This window comes from Barbus barbus (assembly GCF_936440315.1).
Source record: "Barbus barbus genome assembly, chromosome: 25".
Taxonomy (NCBI): domain Eukaryota; kingdom Metazoa; phylum Chordata; class Actinopteri; order Cypriniformes; family Cyprinidae; genus Barbus; species Barbus barbus.
The window spans coordinates 16,339,928-16,360,563 of record NC_136753.1 but is presented as its reverse complement, the minus strand read 5'-3'; the positions used below and the strand labels follow the sequence as shown (position 1 = coordinate 16,360,563).

The window sequence follows — 20,636 nt, the reverse complement described above, 5'->3', positions numbered from 1 at the left end:
GTACAAGACACATTTTAATGCTTCTAAATACTCCTTAAAAATGATTTGAGTTAAGACCTCATATGACTTTCAGGAGAATAGTAATTTATTATTCTTCATGTTTAAAGTCATGGAAAGCCTAATACAAAGAATGGCAGCCAAATGTGAATTAAAAAAATATACTTAATTCAGTTGTGTTCAAGCTAAATGTTGCGACAATTGTCGTAGCATGACAACTTCAACATTAGATAAAGTAGATGAGGTTTAAACAGGCTTGCACCATCTGTTTGTGTAAAAGTCTGCATGCCGGTTAATATAAGGACGAGGCATGGTCCTGTTTCACAACCTCCCCCAGAAAATTGTTGTTGCCACAAACCTTATAAACACCAAATGCCCACTTTAAAAAGGCGTTCTGACATTCTGTTCAGTGAACAAGACACAACTCTCTGAATGCGTCAACAGAGAAAGGGAAGAGTCACACATCACTTCTTGAAAATACATCAAACACATATACACAGAAGAAAATCTAGCAAAGCTTTCTCACTGTAAAAAGTGATAAGCTGACTTAACTTAAAAAAAATTGAGGAAACCCGTTGCCTTAATTTTTTTAAAAGTAAATAATCATTAAAAAAAATAAAGTTAAGTGAACTTGACAATTCACAACGTATTTTTTAAAATGATTATTTACTTGGTAATTTTAAGGCAACGTGTTTCCTCAATTTTTTTAAGTTAAGTTAAGTCAACATCACTTTTTGGAGCGATTAAGTTAAGTCAACTTGTCACTTTTTACAGTGTACAAAAAACCAAACAGCATACCTGAACAGCTTCATGGAGGCTTCTATAAGAAAAACAAAGACTTAAAATCTAACTTGAACATAAACTCATACAAAAAGATATTTCATTAAATGGCAACCATCTCTCTTAAACTTCCTGTCATATTTGGACTCACAAGGCTGGTTTGACCATTTTGCCCTAAAGAGACCAAATGCTTTGACCTACTGAAGAACATGGTTTGTTAGAGTAGCTATGCAACAAGTCAGACAAATTAAACATGAATTATTTAATCCTCCTTGACCCAGAAACTGACACAAGCCCAGTTTATTGGAAAGCCTTACCTTTTCAAGACCGCCAACAACAAACAGATAAGGTAATTTCTTTACAAATACCATAAAGGGTCATCTTGGAAACAAACATTTCACACTGATAAAACTGAAACAGTGTTCAGCTACAAAATGGTTTGCACCTGAACTTGTATTTGTCCCAAAGTAGGGATGCATCGATCCGATACTCGGTATCGGCGCCGATACGGCCATTTTCTGCGGATCGGGTATCGGTCAGAAGAGATCGATCCAAACTCTCTTCAAGAGCACACAGTAACTGAGGTTTAAAACTGTTAAAAGAAAAGGATCAATAAACTAACACACATATTTAATACGCATCAATATCTTTTCCCTTAGTACTTTGAACTTTTCTGTGCAGACTCGGAGGGCTGCGCAGCCTGCGCGCTGTGACTCCGTGTCGCTTCAAGCGCATCATTCTGCGCACGGGATGCACATACGCGCTTTGTGCCGCTGTGTATTGGAGCCTTTCGTTTTATAATACGTTTGCGTAATGAAAGATGATTCATAGTCTTTCTTGTTCTGTCCTATCTATCATATGTTGCTGCCTTCATTACTGTGCTATAGATTTAAAAGAAATGTATTTTAATTTTATAGAATATATTTATATATAAATGTATTTGCTTGTTTTTTTCATGAATGTATTTTACAGCAATACAAAGAGCAATGTGTACCATTTTACCAGATTTAGTCCTACACTTATTCACTTTTTAAAATAGTTAAAAATGTTTCGCTAGGTTTTATAAAACTAGAGTATCTTTTGTCATAGATTATGATTATATATGTTTTCATTTGTTATTTTTCATTAAAATGAAGTCATCTATATGTAGTAGATTGTGTTTAACACACAAAAAGTGACAATCAGGTCAACACAGAAGTATAGAAATTCTACATCTATTTAAAAAAAAAAAAAACTGCGCTGGTATCGGATTGGAGCGGTATCGGCAGATACTCAGAATTTTTGGTATCGGATCAGATCTGAAAAAATGGTATCGTTGCATCCCTATCCCACAGGTGTTGTTTCTAATGAGTTTTGTAAAAACACAAAACGTATTTCCAAAAATATATAAATAAAATCTAAAAAATAAGCTTACACAGTTTACGAAATGTAAGATTTTAAAGGAAAATAATTATTACAAGGTATATAACACCGTAAATCTGAACACCAAATATTCACGTCAATGTGAACTGGTGTTTACAACACATTTTACTTTTTTTTTTTTTTTTTTTTTGGGTGAAATAGTATTTTTATTGAAAAGCTGGTGCCTGCTGCACAACAGAATCGAATGGAAGTCTGCTAAAATAACACCTTAAAGGGACTGTTCACCCAAAAATGAAAATCCTGTCATCATTTACTCACCCTCAAGTTGTTCCAGACCTGTACAAGTTTCTTTTTTCTGTTGAACAAAATATTTTGAAATTTTTTTGGGGGTCTGGGGGTGGGGGGTTACGCACACACACAGTATATTTGTATATACATGCATATATACAAACACATATACACATAGACACTATATTGGGTCACCCCCTTCTAATGAACAGGTTTGACTACTTTAGTAATTTCCATGAGTACAAATCTTAATGTTTCAGCATATAATGATATTCTAGGGAATTGTGTGCTTCTAATTTTATAGCAACAGTTTGGACAGGACCCTTTTCTATTCTTACATGACAGTGCCTCTCCACACACACACATGTGTGTGTGTGTGTGTGTGTGTGTGAGTGAGTGAGTGAGTGAGTGAGTGAGTGAGTGAGTGAGTGAGTGAGTGAGTGAGTGAGTGAGTGAGTGAGTGAGTGAGTGAGTGAGTGAGTGAGTGAGTGAGTGAGTGAGTGAGTGAGTGAGTGAGTGAGTGAGTGAGTGAGTGAGTGAGTGAGTGAGTGAGTGAGTGAGTGAGTGAGTGAGTGAGTGAGTGAGTGAGTGAGTGAGTGAGTGAGTGAGTGAGTGAGTGAGTGAGTGAGTGAGTGAGTGAGTGAGTGAGTGAGTGAGTGAGTGAGTGAGTGAGTGAGTGAGTGAGTGAGAGAGAGAGAGAGAGAGAGAGAGAGAGAGAGAGAGAGAGAGAGAGAGAGAGAGAGAGAGAGAGAGAGAGAGAGAGAGAGAGAGAGAGAGAGAGAGAGAGAGAGAGAGTGAGTGAGTGAGTGAGTGAGTGAGTGAGTGAGTGAGTGAGTGAGTGAGTGAGTGAGTGAGTGAGTGAGTGAGTGAGTGAGTGAGTGAGTGAGTGAGTGAGTGAGTGAGTGAGTGAGTGAGTGAGTGAGTGAGTGAGTGAGTGAGTGAGTGAGTGAGTGAGTGAGTGAGTGAGTGAGTGAGTGAGTGAGTGAGTGAGTGAGTGAGTGAGTGAGTGAGTGAGTGAGTGAGTGTGTGTGTGTGTGTGTACAGGTGGTGATGGCGCAGTGGATAAGACACATGCCTTTGGTGTGAGAGACCCGGGTTCGAATCCACTGTGAGACACCAATGTGTCCCTGAGCAAGACACTTAACCCCTAGTTGCTCCAGAGGCGTGCGACCTCTGACATATATAGCAATTGTAAGTCGCTTTGGATAAAAGCGTCAGCTAAATGAATAAATGTAAATGTATACACACACACTCATACATACACACACATGTACACACGCGCACACATATACGCGTGTGTGTTTGTAGGTACAAACATGTAATGATTGAGGCTCATAACATATATACATATATATACATATACATACATACATATATATATATATATATATATATATATATATATATATTATATATACACATACACATACATACATACATATTATTATTATTATTTTTTGGGGGGGGGGAATGCTGGAAGCCAAATAGTTTGTGGTAGACATTAGTGATTGACCGATATTGATTTTTTTTATAACCGATACCGATACCAATTATTTGCATGTTTCTGTGCCCGATAACCGATATTCAGAACCGATATTTATTTACTGTTAGAAAGTAAATAAATGACTGTGTGAAGTAAGTCCATACTTCACTTTGGTGTTTCCTCCTTTCAGTCATCTTAACAAAAAATGTTTTGAGAATTTGCAGTCTTTCATGCAGGGCTCTAGACTCATTCTTCCCACTGATCTCACTTTTGCACAAACTTTCTCAGCTGGTTGCACTAGCACATAATTTGGTTGCAATTTGTTTTTTGTTTTTGCTACAACATTTGATTAATCAATGCATGCTGATGAACTTTTATCATAGTTTATAGTCATGGTATGGTAACGAAAGTGTTCAACATTCAATTCGTTCTTTTTCATCAGTATTATTTGTGATTTAAATTTTGTGAACAGGAATTCTTAATTAAAAAGCGCAACAACAATAAAACAGTAAGTTGACAATGACAAACTCTTACATAACATTTATCAACAAAAACGAATAAGACGAGGCATGGCACAGGACGCATCACATGCTGTCTTATATACAGAGTATATTACAGAATGTTTAGCAAACTCTGAGGAAGCAAATAGATGAATATTTTTTTTTTTAATTAAGGAAAGCCTCCATAGCATAACGTGAAGTAAACAGCAAAGATAACAAGCTTCTCAAAACGAAAACAAAAAGAAAAGTAAAGCTAAACTGGCTGTCGCTGACAGGACTTGCATGTTTTTTTCTACAAGAATACCACCATGTTCACCTTCTCTGGTTTAAGAAGCGGTCTTTTACTTTAGTTTGAAAACAATATCCTCCGTTGCGCTCCGTCCGTGATGCGCACCTTCGTGCTCGTGCTGACGCGTCGAGTATAAACCAGGCACTACCCACGAAGCGCTCGCGCTGAAAGCACCTCTCTTCACGTGATCAGTGAAATCTGACTCCTGCTATGATGTGCTGCGGCTGGCAGCGCGCGCTGTATGAAGCAGACGCTTTGGAGCAGCGCAGACCAGGCACTCGTACAAATGCGACCACGTCAAATTTTAACTCGCAAATAATTACCATTTTGGTCGCAGTCTAGAGCCCTGTCATGTTAAATTTAATCTTCGTATTACAATAAAAAACATTTTATTTATAAAAAGCTTTAGCAGCAACACTAATATTAGCAGTAAGCAAAATAAACATAGAATGTCTAATGTTTTCAAATGGAGAAAATAAAGGACCGGAGTCATATCAACTTCATTTTTAACTACAGTTTTAGTAGGTTTATAAGCTGTTTAATATGCTAAAGAGTGAAGAATAATTCACTGGATAATGTTAATTCACGGAATAATATTCTCTGGAATATTGGAATATAACAAGCATTGTATTTTATTGCATTTCTCAACTGGCATGCTCTAAATTATGCTGCTGACAGCGCGGTTTATCTATGCCTTTACACAGAACTATAGGCTACTCAAACTGCGATCGATTGCAGAGATAATAAATAATTAATTTCCATAGAGTTGTATTAATTTAGATGTTTATAAACGAAATAATGGTTATATAGTAAGTGTTAATACAATTTAGGGTGCTTCAAAAAAGTGGATCTTGTTAAAAGTTACATGCGGTGGCCGAGCTGAGCATTTCTTGAGCATCAACCTCTGAGTGAACTGCAATATGAAAGCGGCTTCACGAGACTAACGATGAGCATATAGACAACAGAGAGAGAATTAAATTCAATGCTTTTATTTCCAACATTCAATCATTCATGGCTGTATTATTTAATTCATGCAGAGTTACGTCTTTATTGGGAGAGGACTTGACGGATTATCTCGACTTCACGAGACTAATAGACCACAGAGAGAGAATTAAATTCAGCGCTTTTATTTCCAACATGCTCTAATTCATGGCTGTGTTATTTCAGGCAAAGTTATATCTTTATAGGTACAGGGCTTGACAGAGTATCTTATTTATCATATTTCTTAGAGCCAAGTTGCATAAACTACATATCAGGCATTTATGTAATACATCTAATTTGTGCATTAATGACTGTAATATTAAATAGTTTACTAACTACAGCAAATCAAGTACCTGCATGCCATTGTTGTCTCGTCTCCCCTCAGATGCGCTGCAATTGCGATCCTGTACGCAATTCTCAAGTGTTTATCGGTGAATCCGATATTACAAAACCGATATCCGATTATGGAAAAATGCTTAAATATCGGGAAAATATCAGTAAATCGATATACCGGTCGATCTCTACTAGACATACTTTCATAATATTTTTCTTTCATACTATGGAAGTCAATGGCTGCTATCAACTGTTTGGTTACCAACATTCTTCAAGATATATATATATTTTTTTGTGCTCAACAGAAAAAATAAACACAGATTTTGAAAAACTTGAGGTTGAGAAACTGTCCCTTTAATAACTATTGGTTAACACAATGCAACTGATGTCAGAAAATATAAAATATTTAAATATAAAATACATAAATTATATAATCCAAACTGCAAGTTATCCAACAGAAATACATACATGCCACCTAACAGCGACATCTCTGCCACCTGGTGCTTACAAAGCAAACTGCAACACAGATTTCTCTAAATTATAATCTTGTGCCATCTGTTTTATAATTGATAAATCATAATGAAAAACATGTGAATAAAAACCATAGAATCGCGCTGGGTTACCTGCATCAGTGCGTCACTTTGCGAGTATAGTGTGGCAAAGGCGGGGGCTGGGACCTCCTCACCTCCTAAAGTAGATGGCCCGTCAAAAACGCACTCCAGAGACTCTACCTGAGGAGGGGCACGCAGCTCAGGTGATAAATATGAATAGCAAACACACTCTGACAGAAACACACACACAAATATATCAAACAATGTGCCCACAAGCAGCTTTAAAATGAGAGTGTGTGAAAGCATCGTGCCCTTCACGGAAACCCATGCAGCTACGACATACATAACACAACACAACAACTTCACTAAGCAACAAACAGCTGGCAAACGCAAAACCAAGTGAGAAACAGGCGGTGTGAGGTGAGTTTAGTCTAATGACTGAACTCTAATCATCCATAATGTCATAATGATGATCGGTCATACTGCAGCACACATACAAAGCACTCTTTTCTAAAACCATGGATCATCATGATGAACTGCAGGCACTCATAAAAAGCACACACTTGAAGTTGTGTGGCAGAAGACGGCAGGAAATTGATGGCATTTCCATAGCATGGAGTCATTCTGAGAATGCTTGGAAACATGGGTCACAATGTGATCACGTGTCAGCTGTATATCTTAAAGCATGAAATAGGTGTTCCCTATAGTAAACACTTGATATTAATCAGGGAAAATAACTGGCATCTTGGACAGCTAAAGGTAAAATTATGTAAATCCTATATGTATTTGGATTAATCAGAATAATTACTCATAGGCAGATCTACATAGAATTGCACCCACTCAACTCCACAGAAAGTTATGCAAAGTTACTCATATAATAAAGCTCAAGTGGAAACATAACTAGAACCATTTGGCCTGATGGTGGAAAAACTAATAATTGTAACCCACACAATTCAAAGTTCTATACATACCTAATCATTTTTTCAGCATTGTTCTCATACTGTAGCTGCCATATTTATGTCTCGAATTTAAATATTATAATAAAAAAAACAAGTAAAAAACTTAACCAAAAGTATTGGTCTAGATTTGTTCCTATTTATACTGATTCATTATCAGCACTGATACTCTGACACCATTCGAATGTTTGCGATCTTTAAGATTTTCTTTAAATAAATAAAACTAAGGATGCATTAAATGGTTCAAAAATAACAGTAAAGACTTTTACATTTCTACAAATTCTATTTCAAATGAATACTGTCCTTTAGAACATTTTATTCAAAGAATCCTGAAAATATGTATGACAGTAAATAAATATATAAAAAAAATAAGCAGCCACTGTTTTACAACACCGATAATATACATATAATGATTTATGAAGGATCATTTGACACTGAAGACTGGAGTAATGGCTGCTGAAATTAATTTTTTTTATTAAAAAAAACAGTTCTGTTAAATTGTAATAAACTTTTACAATATTATGTTTTTACAGTATTTTTGATCAAATAACTGCAGCCTTGGTAAGCAAAAAAAAAAAAAAAAAGAAATATTACAAAATCTTACAAACTACAAACAGTAGTGTATATTTACAAATTTCTGCAAATTTAAAACTGGAAATTCATGCAAGAGTCACATTAATGACAAAAATAATAAAAAAAAAAAATCTCTATTTATCACTCAGTGTTTCCAAATTATATAATATACCGTGACCCACTTCTCTTAGTTGTGAAGTGACAAACACACTATTTATTCATCCTGATAAAAATATCACAGCAGAGCTTTGCTGTGCTTCAGCACAGATATCATTAGGCCTTTACAAGTACGCAGGCCAGTCACAGGACGCTACGACTGTGGGACATGGGGAGCCACAAGATGTCATCTCCATCTGTGCCGACAGTTCCAGCCAAGCACACAGGGAATCATAACACAATCCCATAATCAGGCAAAAAGCAAAAATCTCAAACATCAAAAATATGACTTTAAATCAATATGACGTTAAACAAAGCGCATCTGCTTTAGGAGGTGAACTCAGGCTGTGTGCCACTGAAGCGAAAGGTTAAACAATCCGTTACTCTGGATGGGAGCATCCCTGTGTCTTGACTGCCAGTAGAGTGGTCTGTAAATAGAAACCTGACCAGGGGCATGTGGTTCATGTGTCGTGTTCTGTAGAAAGCATGCAGTCACGTCATTATCAGGGCAGAGAGTGCGTGAAGCGAGATCTGATTCATGGGAAGTTTGATCAAAACTGACAAAATTATTTAACATCCTCCATTAAAGCAAAGAGCCAGAAATTTGACACAACTTGCAAGGTCCATACAGAGACAATAGCATCGCTAAAATATGACGCTGTTTTAAATGGGATCCAAAAAATGAATACGTAAACTTTATAAAACAAATAATTTTACTGTGCCACCAGCATCACCAAACAGAACTATAAATATTTATAATTTTGTATAGCATTTTATAATTTTTTTAAACATAATTATAACTTGCTCTACATACATCTGGCTGTGCATATTAAGATAAGCCAGGATAGTATTTTAGCACGTGAAAAAATTAACTTAAACTGCTAATGATCCTTTCATTACAAACAACGGTCACAAGGTGGCGTAAGGCAACTGCAGTCACTAACAAAGATAGCAACTGACCATGGCCAGTCTAATAAGGAAATGGTTTTGAATCATCATCTTAAATCACAATCATCGAAATATCCAATTCTGTTTTGGTAAACAAAGCATGATTCATTAACTAATTGCAAAGATGCGTGTTTGTAGCGCGACGCACGCGTTCCAAGAGCTCATATTGCTGTGAGGGAGAGTTAAAGAGAGCGCCGCGCGTCAGCTGGGCCAGCAGCCAGAAAGCACCATCAGCCTAGAGCACATGGACTGATTTAGGAGGAATGCAGGCTCATAGTGATGACAGAGCGTGTGTGTTTTTGTGTGTGTGCAGGGACAGAGAGCACTAGCTCGTGCTCTGCGCAGCTGAGGCTGATAGGAGGTGACAGGCAGGGCTCTGTCGGCATGCAGGGAGCTCCACTGATCTGAGCCCAGCACAGCTCCTCAAACATCAGCACTGCTTACGGTGAGTGCTAGGAATTAAGGGTTTTAAAACCGCCACGTTCACCTGGCTTTTTACAAACGATGAAGAATAATAGCAGTTTAGTGGTAGAGCCGTTCAAGACACCAGTGAGTGAGAACACTAGGTCATTAAGAGGCCTGAAATGCACAGAAAGCTCCATTAAAAAAAATTTCAATGCCTGTCATTCATAACACAGTGTCCTAACCAGACACAATGAGACAAGTGACTCATAGATCTATCTATCTATCTCTATATATGTATGTATGTGTGTGTGTGTGTGTGTGTGTGTGTGTGGAAAAGTTTGTATTGCTAATTGCTTTATTGCATCACATTTGGTTAGGATACTGTGTAATGTTATGCGATATTATATAATGTGATGTGACCCTGGACCACAAAACCAGCCATAGGAGTGTATTTTTGAAATTGAGATTTATACATCATTTGTACATTATACATAATTTGAAAGCTGAATAAATAATTAGAATATATGGAATCTAAGGGGGTGCAAAATAATCAAAATATTGAGAAAATCGGCTATAAAGTTTTCCAATTAAAGTCCTTCACATTGCAAATTACTGAAAAATTCAGTTTTAGTATATTTACAGTAGGGAATTTACGAAATATCTTCATGGAACACAATCTTTACTTAATATCCTAATGATTTTTGGCATAAAAGGAAAATCTATCATTTTGTCCCATACAATTGTATTACAATACAATGTGGCTATTGCTACAAATATACCTGTGCAACTTAAGACTGGTTTTGTGGTCCAAGGTCACATATATTCTTAAATATTGTGGGTAATTTGATACTGCTTTTAGCTACCAATTGTAGTACTTCCAGGTCAGCTTAACACAATTTAACATTTTATAAATCCATTCTGCTAAATTCTGCACATTGTGTCCCATAATCAATAAAAAAAATAAAGAAACAAGCTGCAGATTCAGTTTAGGCCTAATCATGATAAATTTCTTTAAAAAAAAAAGAAAAGCTAAATATCCCCTGACCCTGAAAGGTTTCTCATTTGGCCAGTAAACAGAATCATTTACAGCTGAAACAATTAGCGTGACTGCTAACGCAAGATACTGAAAACATTATCAGCCTATGCACAATCTTTTCCTGACAAGTGTTTCACTGTGCATCCATATTTTAAGAGTTCCATCCAACTGCTGCAGAAAACTGAGCCACTGTACAGCAGAGCGGTCTCTGTGGACTGGCTATAATGCATTAATGATGACCAGATAAACAAAGCTAACAGTGTAGAAGTCCAGTTTTTAATAAATAATGTTGCTAATTCTTTCTTGCGTCTGTGCTTCGTATCTTCTCGTCTGGCACTCAACTTGCATTGAGCTTCTACAATGAACTATTTATCAATGTGCTAAGACATACTGTACTTTATATCAGCTGGGAGTCTAATCTCACATGCACTTCATGAGCACTATTTATGTTATGTGTGAGTAGAAAGTTTGAAATGTCCAAGTAGAAAACTTCAAATTAATGTCGTACGAGGTTCCTTTTGTTTAGAAACAGTTTCTTATGAAGGAAGTAGATAGCAAGGCACTAGCATTTGGAACAGAGCTATTATTTTCAAGGGTTGCTACTGACCTGTTTTCTCAGCAGTGGACATGATATATTACACGCTTTGTTGAACTTTATACAACAAAGCAGCTAGGTAACATTATTTTGTTATGAGCTCAAAGCCTCCAAACAGCACTACAGGTGAAATTCACTTCATCTACCTGGCTGAAAAAAAGCAACCTAAACACAGTGTTTTGCTGGTCTTAGCTGGTTTAAAGGGATAGCTCACCAAAAAATTAAAATTACCCTATGATTTACTCTTTTCAGATGAATACAATCGGAGTTACATTAAAAAAAAATTCTGGCTCTTCCAAGCTTTATAATGGCAGTGTATGGTGGTCGACATTTTGTAAGCCCAAAAAAGTGCATCCATCCTTCATAGAAAGTACTCCAACACAGCTCCGGGGGGCTAATAAAGTCCTTCTAAAGTGAATTGATGTGTTTGTGTAAGAAAAATATCCATATTTAAAACTTTATGAACCGTAATCTTCCACTAACTGTCGTATGCGTGTTCACGAAAGAGTGGCTTTCCAGCAGATGAACATAGGATGTAGGCGAAGCATAAGTTCGAGTGAGAATATGCTAGTCTCTCAAGAACCAAGTTTTGTTTACAGCAAAGGAAAACCAGTTTCCTCTTGGCTTTTATCAAAATCCTCCAACATTTTTCTTTACAAATCCTCGTTTTGTACTTCTAATTTGTGACTGTTGTTTTGTTTTGCTCTCTTCTCTGCACTTCCGCATTCGTTACTTCTCACCGGAGCTTACAATACGCCTACATCCTCCGTCCTCTGCTGGAGAGCCACTCTCTCTCAGTACGCGAGTACGACAGTAGAAGTTCGAGATTACAGTTTATAAGGTTTTAAATATAGATATTTTTCTTTCACAAATGCATCGCTTCTCTTCAGAAGGCCCCCCCCCACCCCACTCTGGAGGCATGTGGAGTACTTTTTTAATGGATGGACACTTTTTTGGGCTTCAAAATATCGACCACCATTCACTGCCATTATAAATCTTGGAAGAGCCAGGACATTGTTTTAATATAATCCCGACTGTATTTGAAAGAAGAAAGTCATATATACCTAGGATGGCTTGAGGGTGAGTATATCATGGGGTAATTTTAATTTTGGGTGAACTATCCCTTTAAGCTGGTCTTTCAACTTGGACAAGCTAGTGTTAAGTTGATTTGGCTGTTTTGCAATTTGGCTCTCAGCTTTCCAAAAACCCTTTGAAACCAGCAAACCAGCTTAGGCTAGAAAAATGATCTTTTCCATTCCAGTGACAGAAACTACTTCACAACAAAACGCTGAACCGAAATATTCATCCTAGTTATGATATTCTACACTTTAACGAATGCATCTGTTTTATCATATTAAAGTTTCCCTAAGAGGGCTGCTTTTATTGATACAATCAGTAATCAATAATGAAAATAATCAACATTGAATTTGATTATAGATTGTGTTTGTGAGCTATGCACAGAAAACATCCATCCCTCTCTCATCTGAAATAACACATTTGATTATCAAAATAATCATTAGTTGTAGTCTGAGTCTTTAATAGAGTGTGTATGAATGTGATTTATTTTGTGTCTATGTTTGTGCTCATGTAAACATGACACTGATGGAGATTCTATCACACACAACATTTAAGCATGTTTACAGAGTGCACAGAGACACAGAATAGATGCCATGCAGTACAAAAATGTGTCATGGAGCCAGAGGAATGCTGGGAGATTTTACCTTCATAGGAGAGATGTGTGAATGGGAAACATAGCCATGTACATTCTCAATCTGGGAGATGTTCTTCTCCGACACCTGCACCAGCTCAGGAGGACGCACATCCCCTGGTAGGTGTGGAGAGCTGTGTTCTGGAGGCGACGTGGTGTCCTCATCCTGATATCTATATTTCTGAGGAGGAGAAAAAGAGAGAGAATGCATAGTTATAACGAAGTAATATCTTAAACACATTGCTTGTAACTACACTGGCCCAAAAATGAATTTTTCATATATGATTTGATGTTATAAGCTTTTAATGAATACCAAACAGAGTATCTTAAGTATTTTTGTTTTAAGATTTAAAAAAAAAAAAAAGAAAAAAAAAAAAAAAGATTTTCAGGTGAGGCAAGAAAAATTGGATTAATCCAAGATGGCAGCACGGTCAGACGCAGCGGCTACTCCGGGCCCCAAAGACAGTGCTTTTATGTCTTTTAATGTCGTCTGTTCGTCTCTAAATAGTGTCAGTTTACCGCTAACTCAAGGAAATCACTGTTTACTTGAGCATTGCACTACAAAATAATGTTTACTTGAGCATTGCACTACAAATCTTTTTTCACTATATGCGCTGCTTCCCACAAAATTGTGCTTCCCACAAAATTTTGTACATTTGCACAATGTACAAAATATATATAATTTTTTTTCCCTCACAAATTCATGTACAAATCTCTCCTTTGCATAATTTCATGTACAGTATTTATGTAAAGTTCTTGTACAGTCTCAGTTTGTGTATGTCTTGGCAACTAGGTAGTTATAGTATTTATAGTACATGTATAGTCAGATGCTCTATTGTTTTTGTTTTTTTTATACTTGCATTGTTGTATGTTTATCTTATGTTTAACTAGTATGTAGCACCGTGGTCCTGCCAGACATGACATTTCGTTCCACTATATGTCCACACATGTAGCAGAATGACAATAAAGCTCAACTTGACAAGAAACTTTTAAGGTAAACAAAAGTTTCATTCCTCACTGGCAAATCATTTTTAAATCTAATAACTTTTAACTGGATGACTTGGAGCTTTGGGCATTGAAATTCAAACTGCAATGTAGAATACTTGTGATCTGAAGAAAAACAAGACCTCGTGAAGTTAAAATCCAGCACTGATACAGAACTGTGAAACTATTTCAACTTCATTTCTCTCTAGACCACACTCCTGAGATGGGAAACACTTTTTAAATGAGCCAGGCACCCCCGGATCCTACCCGCTGCACAGTCATCACAGTCGACCCCAATCTGCCAAGAATGTATATGAAATATTGTTCTACAACTTTCTTAACTGGAAAGGCAAATTATTCAGCAGTGCCTTTTATCCACAGGCATCCATCTTGTCCAGGTGCCTTGTTGACCCTGATACATATGCCTGCCTCTATGGCATTCCTGGTATATGGCTTAGGAAATGCAAACACAAGTCTAGAGGGAAGAAAAAGAGAGCAGGTTTCTTAGGGAAGGCAGATGCCCAAAAAAGTGGGACAAACTCCAGTTGGGGTCTTATGCTGGTTGCTTAATGAAACGTCACTGCCTCTCAGCAGCATGGGGGAGGACTGAGTGGATTCATGGTAGAATCCCATGCCCTATTTTAGCACTGAAAATTGGTCCGTACAACTTTTTGAAATAACTTCAGACTGCCACATCAAAAGCACATCACAAGCTGCAACTGATGCAACAGAACAGACTGAAGATAAGCATAAAGACACTGAATCAAATTACATGGAATCAAATTATGCGTATTTACATATATACATGTTAAAAATATAATATGTGGTAACTGATAGCCTGTCTATACTACAGTACATTAAGATTTGCTAAGGACTTGAAAAGGACTAAGCTCAAAAGTGTGGAAGACTTCTGGCCAACTTGACAACTGTTCTGCAGTATTAACATTGTCTCTGTTGAATCATGTATGTTGTTTTTCTCATTTGCAAGATGCATTTAAGTCTGATAATCTACTGGAAAATGGAAAATGAAAGTGTAAAACTTGCACACAGAAGAATCTTGGCACCCAGGAACATTAAACCATACTGCAAAAATCTGTTTAAATATATTATAGAAATAGATCATGTTATCTAGCTGCTTAAAACAGATGGGCTGAGTACAAAACTAAACTAAACTTAAAAGCAAAATAAAAATTTAACAAACAATTTAAGTAAAACAAAAAATTAAAAAGTAAATAAAATAATAGTAATAGATATTTTTTGTAATTAAATAAAAACAAAAATAAAACTATACTTAATTAGTAGTAGTTAATTGTTAATTAATATTTTTATGCCACTTAAAGTTGGTTTCTAAGACAAAAATTAAGCTGACCTTATTTTGTGGTGGGACCAGTGGAAGAAAAAATTAAATAAAACAAATTAAATTAAATAAACGTATAAACAATCAAATAAACAAACACACACACACACAAATGTTATACAAATACCAAACCCATACAAACCAAAAAGTAACAGATATTACACTTTTAATAAATAAACATTTTTCTGAGCTATATAAAGTCGTTTTTTTCTCTCTAAGAAATAACATTAAACTTATATTTTATTGGGACTAGTGAAATATAATACCGAACTGTTATCTAAATAGATCAACAGATGAGTTGCAAAAATTCCAAAACAAAGCAAAAACACTAAATAAAAGTAATAGATATACCGATATTTTATTAATAAATAAAAACATTTTCTCTACTTATTTCTGAGTCATATAAAAGTTATTTAAAAAAAATAAAACTGACTTTCTGGTGGGAAAAGTAGTAAAAAAAAAAATTTAAATGAAAAACTGAATGGCTGATTCGACCAGCCTATAGCAGAAAACAAAACAAAATCCTTTTTGAAAAAACACCGTTCCTTTTTGTTGAACCCTGCAGTATATTAAAAAACAGAGAAGAGTATGCTACTACTAGTACTGACACTTTGGAACATATGACCTCCAAATCCTAAGAAGTCAGTTTTTAGCAAAAACACTGTGCACAGAATCCTTTGCCTTGTTCCGAACAACTCAAAATTTCAAACTGAACTCTCAGCGGGCCACCGAGCCAGTAAAATTGAAAGGTGAGTCTGAACTCTGAGCCACTGCTGGGAGAGAAAGGGACAGACGGGGAGCAGTTCTGGAGATGTTATTACACCGCTGACTGCTTCAGTGACTCGGCTTCAGGCGTGCAGCCGCTGCCACTGTGGGGCCAGCTTGCCTGGATAATGAGCTGCTCGACTGGCTCAACGCTCTCTCGCTCTGTGCTGCTGGCCCATCCAAACTGAGCTAACGTCAGTAAAACCTAATAAATGCAGAGAGATCACTCACACAGCCAGTCAACCAAGGAGGACAGGTCTCGGAAAACTTGACAGCAGTGAAAAACGAATGCTAGACAGGTTTTACACAGGCGATGTCCTCTACAATACAATGCCACTGCCCTAGAGCGGGATGAACCTTGAGAGGTGCACGACTGTTTGAAATGCAGTTTGATGGATGTTGTATAGGATCTTAAGGAGTGGAAGAGCCCCACGCCTGCTCCTCATGCCCCTTCTGTCTCAAGTCTAGCCGTGCTGCTATAAAGCTGTCAGCTCTTGTCTGTTTATCTGGCAGAAAACATACCGAGGCCCAGAGCTCAGCAAACACAGCACTTTATTATAGATGCTTCACCTTGAATACCTTCGGGAGAGCTCTGTATCACGGCTGTACATCCCACAGCTGCCAAAACAACCATATTCACTCCACAAGACTAAGCATCATTTGCATGATAAATGCGTAATCAGCATAATTTGGGTTTATGAAGCCTGGCACATTCACCTCGGCTGAACCGCACAGAGCAGGTGTTGCTGGAAGCCCATATGTGTGGCCCTTCAAACAAACGGCAAACATTCTGTTTGACAAAAAAATGGGTCAATACTGAAATCAATACACTAACGTGAAACACTGCTATATTTGCCAGATAACACAGGCCTGTTTGAGAGCCTTTGACCTAATTTTACCACTAGTGAGGTTTTACATTATATTTACCAGCTTTTTGTCTGGATGAGCATTATTGTCAAATACAAAATAAGCTGCAAATGTTAGGGGTCAGTAAGATTGTTTTTTTTATGTTATGCTCAACAAGGCCGCATTTATTTGATGAAAAATACTATAAAATCAGTAATATTGTGAAAACTTACAGGTTTCCCAAATAAATCAAATGTTATTTATTTCTGTGATGGCAAAGCTGAATCATCAGCAGTCATTACTCCAGTCTTCAGTGTCACATGATCCATCAGGAATCATTCTAATATGCTGATTTGATTTCTTCTTATCATCAAGGTTTAAAATAGTTGTGCTGGTTAATGTTTTTGTGGATATTGTGATTTTACGCATGATTTAATAAATAGAAAGTTCAAAAGAATAGCATTTATTTGAAATTTACTTGTAAAATATCACTTTTGGTTAATTTAAGATGCCCTTGTTTAATGAAAGTATTAATTTATTTCTAACAAATAAACAAAAAAACCTTTCTGACCCCAAACCTTTAAAGAGCAATGTATATTCTGATGCACTTCACTTCTCATCCTACTGGCATATCAATTATGAAGGTGTAGATCACTCTAAAATTAAAATGCTGTCATCAATTATTCACCTTGATGCAGTTTCAAATGCTCTGATCATCATACAAAACGACTCCATAACCAGAGTTGTATGTATTACTATTAAACTACATTTATGTCCTTTTTGGAACTTTTGGACTTTCAGTCACAATCAATCAAACAACAAAAACATTTTTTTGTGTAAAATCATACAAGCATGAAATAACATATAGGTTGAGTAAATTATTACAAAACATTATTTTTAGAGTGAATTATCCATTTGATCTGAAAGTTTCTGAAACATTGATGCTGGTTTCTAGATGGTCCAAGCTGGTCAAAGCTGACAGATCATTTTGGACCAGCAACAAACCAGCTTTGATGTTCTAAAATAGCTTAAGCTATATTTTCTAGCAGGGCTATTGTAAAATTCAAAATAGAGTGCATATTTGATCACAACTTCATATGCCATCCTAATAAATGCAGTGTACTGTACTTCCTCAGTCTGCCCTTTTCCTGCTGCGATCCACAGGGCAGACAGGAACGAGACATGAGATCACCACATCCACTTTGACTCGTGCTTCAACCTGGGAGATGAAGAAAGAGCTGACATCTAAACAGTCAGTGTGCTGTGAGCAGAATTAAAATAGTTTCTGCCTCTTGTCTCTCTAGGAAACATCATGGCCCTCCCTCCTCCCAGCTGTCCCCACTGCAAAACCTAAAATTAAACTTTCAAAGCGCATTGCTACCGCTCATCCAAAACTGAAGCAGGCTGAATTTTGTTACACTCAAACACCAGATGACAATAAGTGCTATGGGTCACTTGCAAAACGTTCCCTGAAATAAACTTGTCTGAAGACCTCAAAATGATGTGCCGGAACGGATAAACACAAAAACATTTATAATGAAGAAAGAAACATAATTTTTTTAAATATCAAAGTAGGTTTAAAAGTCATTTTTAGTATAAGCAACTGAGTTAAACACGAACACATTTCTGGTTCTAGTCTGGTGTTGATGAATGTTTTGCTGAACCTTTTTAAATGGAGTTTTAGGGGTACATGCAACAAACAAACAAACAAAAAAAAAAAGGTTGGGAAACCCCATTTAATCTTTCATGATGAAGCACTGGTTCAAAACAAACAAGGACAGGTTTTACTGCTCAAACTGGTAGCATAAATCCTAAAAAACAAACCAAGCACAAATTGTGTTTTCGTTACACATCAAAAAAGACGACAGCTGTCTGTTTCTTGGCAGCTCCCCCTTGAGATTACTATAATTAACTAGCAGGAAGCCAGCTGTAGGTCCTTTATGAGAAAGCTCTGCATTACTGTGAAGATTCAAACTGGACAAGACGGGAATAACGGCCATAAGCAAATGCTGGGTGAAGACATGGGGTTTACAGACTTCAAATGGAAGCAGAGAAAAAGCAGCAAAATTAGCAGAACGGCACACATTCAATTGTCTGTTTTATCATATTTCAATAAGATAAAATAATTTGCAATTAGGTGGCATATCATGTAATTAATTGTTTTTCATTTTTAATCAACTGAAAGCCTAATTATTGCATACCTGTAAGTACATGACATGAAAAATTACAAAAAAAATTTCTTTTGTAAGTATAATTTTTCATTTCTGATCTATTGACAAGTTTCATTTCATGTTTACAAGATTGTTGCATCGCTCACATACTTTCTTCAGGATTTTGAGACGGGAATAAGTGTTGACCATCCTCTAGCTATAGTACGTATTCACATAGCTGTGCTGATTAGAGTATTTATATTCTAATTGTTAGGCAATCAACATTAAAAGCAGGACATTATTCTATTTCCCCCCAAAGTCAATTTTCTGAACATGAATTTAGAGTAGCTTTTGAACCAGAAACGCTGGATATACACAAATACACTGTAATCCTTTCTAAATGTCATTATAAATATTACATATGCATGTTTTTTTCTGATCTGTTAGGGTCCTTCCAACAACACTGAACCATTAACCCCATTTTTTAAAAAAAATTATATTTGACATTTTTGTTTCCTCTGGTTTTTCAGAAGAAAGAAATGTATACATGTTTGAAACAACATGAGAGGAAGTAAATGACGACAGTATTCATTCTGGGGTAAAATATTCCTTCAAGCTTGGACTTGGAAAAAAAAAAAACTAAAACACTGTTATAGGCGTAACTAGTTTGAGAACTACTGCTTTATTCAAAACAGACACCCTGGAACATGACATCATATCCTGTTGCTCATATTTATCGTGGTGTAGTTTTGCATGCTTAAAATCTACTGTGATTGGAGCAAAAACAATTCCGAACAAAAGCGGAGATTGTTCTTTTCCTGGTCTTCCTTCGCATCCTTCATTGCCTTCTTTCCTCGTATATGCCCTCGTTACATCATATGCACTCGGGGCAACCGCATTGTAAGACGTTTTACACCCTTCAGTAGGATTCCCTCTGCTGCTCTAATGGCTTATCATCAAAGACGTATAGGGGGTGATCAATTCTAACATGCCTTACGTAATGAATTGCTAATGAATGATGCTCATGTGAGATCATTTGGTCACAAAAGGAGCTTCACGGTTAACCAACTAAAATGTAAAGTGCCTAGTTATGTAAGTCAATATGTAAAAGGATCACACTGTCCAATGTAGATCTTCAGGATAAAACATCAGACGGCATCTTGTACAGTAAATATTTGAGCTAAATAGCAGTGATTTCCATTTCAGGAAATCCAACTTAATAGTCCTATATGTGATTATACAAATTGAAAAAATAAATAAAAATGTTTACAATGAAGGCTAGTCAAAATAGCAGCCTAGAAAAGCTATTTCTCAAAAAGGCATGTAGAAATTTTACCAGCAGAGTTGACCAGCAGAATTTTTCCTAATAAAATGTCACATAGAGATGATAAATCATGTATTTCACTTAATTTTCTAATGGTATTATCACTAGGTCATATTCACAATTTAGTTTATTAGTAAGTGACAGCTGTTAAGAACAGCTCCGTTGTAAAAAGGCGTAATTTCATACAGTTTGCCATTTTAATCTTCACAGCGGTTTCTATTTAAGGACATATTAGCGGCTGATGACAAAACGGCAGGTGGGCAAAGTGA

General features: G+C 36.4%; 1 protein-coding gene across 3 annotated transcripts in view; it reads right to left on the bottom strand.

The window, feature by feature from the left end:
- The window catches only part of LOC306845443 (disks large homolog 1-like), a 127,766-nt gene that overhangs the window by 65,949 nt on the left and 41,181 nt on the right, over window positions 1-20,636 (bottom strand). For all 3 annotated transcript variants that reach the window (XM_079378246.1, XM_079378249.1, XM_079378247.1), the window contains exon 4: window positions 12,955-13,122. In XM_079378246.1, the coding sequence (XP_079234372.1) occupies window positions 12,955-13,122 (168 nt within the window). The remainder of the gene's footprint in view (window positions 1-12,954; window positions 13,123-20,636) is intronic.